General features: G+C 35.7%; 1 protein-coding gene across 2 annotated transcripts; it reads left to right on the forward strand.

Moving 5' to 3' along the window:
* Window positions 1–1,732: 1,732 nt before the first annotated feature.
* On the forward strand, window positions 1,733–3,181 carry LOC127149681 (villin-5-like). 2 transcript variants are annotated; one of them, XM_051085542.1, is made up of 3 exons: window positions 1,733–1,949; window positions 2,263–2,413; window positions 2,921–3,181. In XM_051085542.1, the coding sequence occupies exons 1-3, from the start codon at window positions 1,770–1,772 to the stop codon at window positions 2,932–2,934; spliced, it is 345 nt and encodes a 114-aa protein (XP_050941499.1). In that variant the 5' UTR covers window positions 1,733–1,769; the 3' UTR covers window positions 2,935–3,181. The 2 variants fall into 2 exon arrangements, with proteins under 2 accessions (XP_050941499.1, XP_050941500.1); XM_051085543.1 differs by having other exon boundaries at window positions 2,266–2,413.
* Window positions 3,182–3,578: the final 397 nt, after the last annotated feature.

A 3,578-nucleotide genomic window follows, 5' to 3' on the forward strand; every position in this document is an offset into this window, starting at 1 on the left:
CTGGAATTTATTGTATCATGTAGTATAAACGTTGTTTGCTGGTTTTCTGCTTTCTTATACTTCATTACTTTTGATGAAGATACGGAACCCGAGTCTTTGCAAGTTTTTTCTTTTCTCATTCTTACTTTTTTTCTACTTTTGTTTCTTCCCATTTCGATTCCTTAAAGATCAATGACACCCAGGTTTGGTAACCGGTTCAAAACCCACATACCAGAACCCTCCAACAAACACACTACTCTGTTTTTACTGTGTTGATTGAAGGATCTGTGGCCTCTCATTCTGTTGATCCCTTTGGGTTTTGCTGATTAGGTTTTCTGGGTTTTGATTTGGAGAATGGCGGGGATTTGAGGGCATTCTGTTGATTGTGGATGGAGAATTGGAGGAGGATAAGGAAATGGGGTTTGTTGTTGCATTTAGGATCTGTGATTGGTGATTGTGTTTTGATTTGGTCTAAAGGGGAAATATGTTGGCTTTTCCTGGAACTCCAGGGACATTGACTGGGTTTGTGTCGAGAATTTTGCAATGTGTTTTTGCTGCTGGGTCTATTGCTTCCATGGCTACTTCTGTTGGCTTCTATAACTTCACAGCTTTTTGGTATTTACTCATTCTCTTCTCGCCCTTTTCTTCTTTTGGTATGATTAGTATTGATTGTATTTCGAATCGAATATTCTTCAAGGGGTCTTTTTTTTAGTATTGTATGACTGGTGAATCTTTGATTGAATTAGAAATTTAGGGAATGCTGCTGCTTAGTCTTATCCTATTTGTGACCCTTGCCTTTTACTGGTGGTTTGGCTGCTTTTGGTTATAGCTTTTGCCTTGCAAGTTTGAAAATAGCTGATTTGAATAGTCCACTCCGTTTGAGCTTTGATTTTATGAAACCTTTGAATAATTGTACGGGGAATTTGGGGTCTTAAGATAAGTGTGGGATTATTGCCTTGGTTATTTTCTATCGTTTGTGAGTATTCTTCTTCATTTTCTTTCATTTGACTTGTGTATTTTATGCAAGGGATACATATTTGGTTCTCTCGTTCTCTTATTCCCTTTGAGTGCTATTTGATTCAAGTGTGCCTATTCATAGTTAATAATATATGTATATATGATCAGTACAGTAGCGTAATTTCTCTCCTTCATTGTTTGTAACAGTATTAATCATGAATACAAGGAGTGGAACGAGAAGAACCCCCAAAACTTGACTTGGATTTTTCAATATCTCTTCTTACTTAACAGAATTCCCTTGTTTGACTTGGATTCTACTTTACTAAACTAATATATATATGTGTGTGTATAATGAAGGGACATCAGTGATATGTTAGTTTGGAGCTTAGTGCGCATATAATAACAGCAGTGATAGGGTCGGGGGTTCTATCGTTGGCGTGGGCGATAACGCAGCTCGGTTGGGTGGCTGGACCGAGGGTATATACTGCAGGAGGTAACAATGTTAAATTTTGTGGGTTGGCTCAGTATGGTAATCTGGTTGGTGTTAGCATTGGTTACACCATTACTGCCTCCATTAGCATGGTGTAAGTCTTCTCTCTTGACATAACTTTCAGAAATATTAAAGTTTATAGAGTACTCATATTCTCTTCACTCTCCTCCACATGTGAATTCAAACACTAATTTGATTTAAGAAACACAATATGTGAACTATATATAGAGAAAATTCTCCTGATTGATATCATGTTAAACCACAACTAAATGTAACTCAAAAGCTACATTGGTATCATGTTAATCACCATTGAACCTGAAAGTTTAAATTGATAGACATATTTATGTTTATATATATTTTCTTACCTTTCTCTATTATTTTTTTCCCTTGTCAGGTTGCATCGTCTTTGAATTCCTCCTACTCCTACATATTGAACAGTAGCTCCAATGTCTTTACATGGTCTGGAAGCCTTACAAACTCAGATAATCAAGAACTTGTTGAGCGGTTGTTGGATTTGATAAAGGTTTGCATAATTTTTTCTCACCTTGCGCACAGAGTTTGGCTTCTTAACATTCTTGACAAATATGTTCTGTATGAATTAAACCTGGTTATATAAATTTGGTGCATCTCTCCACATCCATATGACATTCTATGGTTAGCTATAAACATCTCACTTTGGCAAGAGAAGTCTCGCTCATGTGAGTTCAAGTATTGTTTAGCCAGACTGGCCAGAATTCATTTTAAATTGGCTCTTTGACCAAATGGTTCACATTTTACTTATTGTTTTACCTCGTTACATTTTCTGATTGCTTTCTAACTTGAGTTTCAATTGTCAGCAGCCCAATGTGCAATCTAGATCACAAAAGGAAGGCTCAGAATCTGAACAATTTTGGAATTTGCTGGGAGGCAAATCTGAATATCCTAGCCAAAAAATCAGTCGAGATGCTGAGAGTGATCCTCACCTATTTTCTTGTACTTTCTCAAGAGGTCTGTATAATTCCTCCTGCTAGTGAAAATTTTATGCTTTATCTTGTAAACTTTGCTATACTCCTAATTCTAAATCTGACCCCCTTTCCTGTGAACTTTTTGGGTGAGCATAGGCTCCTTGGGAGACCCTCCAGAATGTGTCCTGAGGAGTTTTGGTTATTAAATTCCTTTCTTGCAATCGGTCCTAGCTTGATATTGTTGTTTTTTATTTTTCTTCCGAGTTATTGGATATTTTTCTTCTTGTTGGGATCATCTGTTTGCGGAAAGAATAATCCTATTATTATCGTAACAATATGTTTTCTTTTATGCTTTACATGTTCATGAAAAGATTCCTTGCTTTGTTGTGACCATTTATATGGGGTTGTTTTGAGAAATGGCAGGTCCACATCGACGAGATGTTAATGAGAAGAGAGATTGTTTGTTCTGATATTTTGATATTTCTACTAGCAACTAGGTCATAACATTGTTACTTATCAATTCAACCATCCATCTTCATGTCTTTTACAGGGAGTTATCACTAAACAAATGACTGCAATAGAAGAAATGGTTGCAAGTGAGTACAATTAGCCAGACCCTCATCTTTGTGACAAGATCTTGAAGTTGGTCATTTGTGAAGCGTTCTACTTTTCTTTCTTTCTTTTTTTCCAAAGGATGATCAGTGTAATAATTAAGCTTCATAATTTCTGTGTTTGGATCCAAGTTGTATATAAATGTCACATTATTAAGATTTCATTTTGTATATGTACAAGTAAAAGATTTCGTTTTTAACTATTTGGTGTCATACAAAATAAACAATAATGCAAGGATTTAATAAAAATAAATTTGAAAAAACGACATTAAAGACAGCTTTAATGTCGGTTAAAAAAAAATTAAAGACATCTTTAATGTCGGTGGAAAAACGACATTAAAGATGTATCATAAGTGACATTAAAGGCATATTTAATGTCGGTTATCCACCGACATTAAAGATGAACCGACATTAAAGGCCTTCAATAACACCTTCAAAGATGTCGGTTTATAACCGACATTGAAGGGCTTTAATGTCGGTTTATAACCGACATTAAAGATGTCTTTAATGTCGGTTATAAACCGACATTGAAGCCCAACCGACATTAAAGCCCTTTAATAACGCTCGCAAAGATGTCGGTCGCCAAGCGACATTAAA

This window comes from Cucumis melo, chromosome 6 (assembly GCF_025177605.1).
Source record: "Cucumis melo cultivar AY chromosome 6, USDA_Cmelo_AY_1.0, whole genome shotgun sequence".
Lineage (NCBI taxonomy): Eukaryota > Viridiplantae > Streptophyta > Magnoliopsida > Cucurbitales > Cucurbitaceae > Cucumis > Cucumis melo.

What these genes read in the sequence shown, in the direction of transcription:
- LOC127149681 (XM_051085542.1), top strand. Translation starts at nt 1,770, where the DNA reads ATGTTTATATATATTTTCTTACCTTTCTCTATTATTTTTTTCCCTTGT. An exon ending in GGTTGTTGGATTTGATAAAG is followed by an intron (nt 1,950 to 2,262) that starts GTTTGCATAATT and finishes TTCAATTGTCAG; the next exon opens with CAGCCCAATGTGCAATCTAG.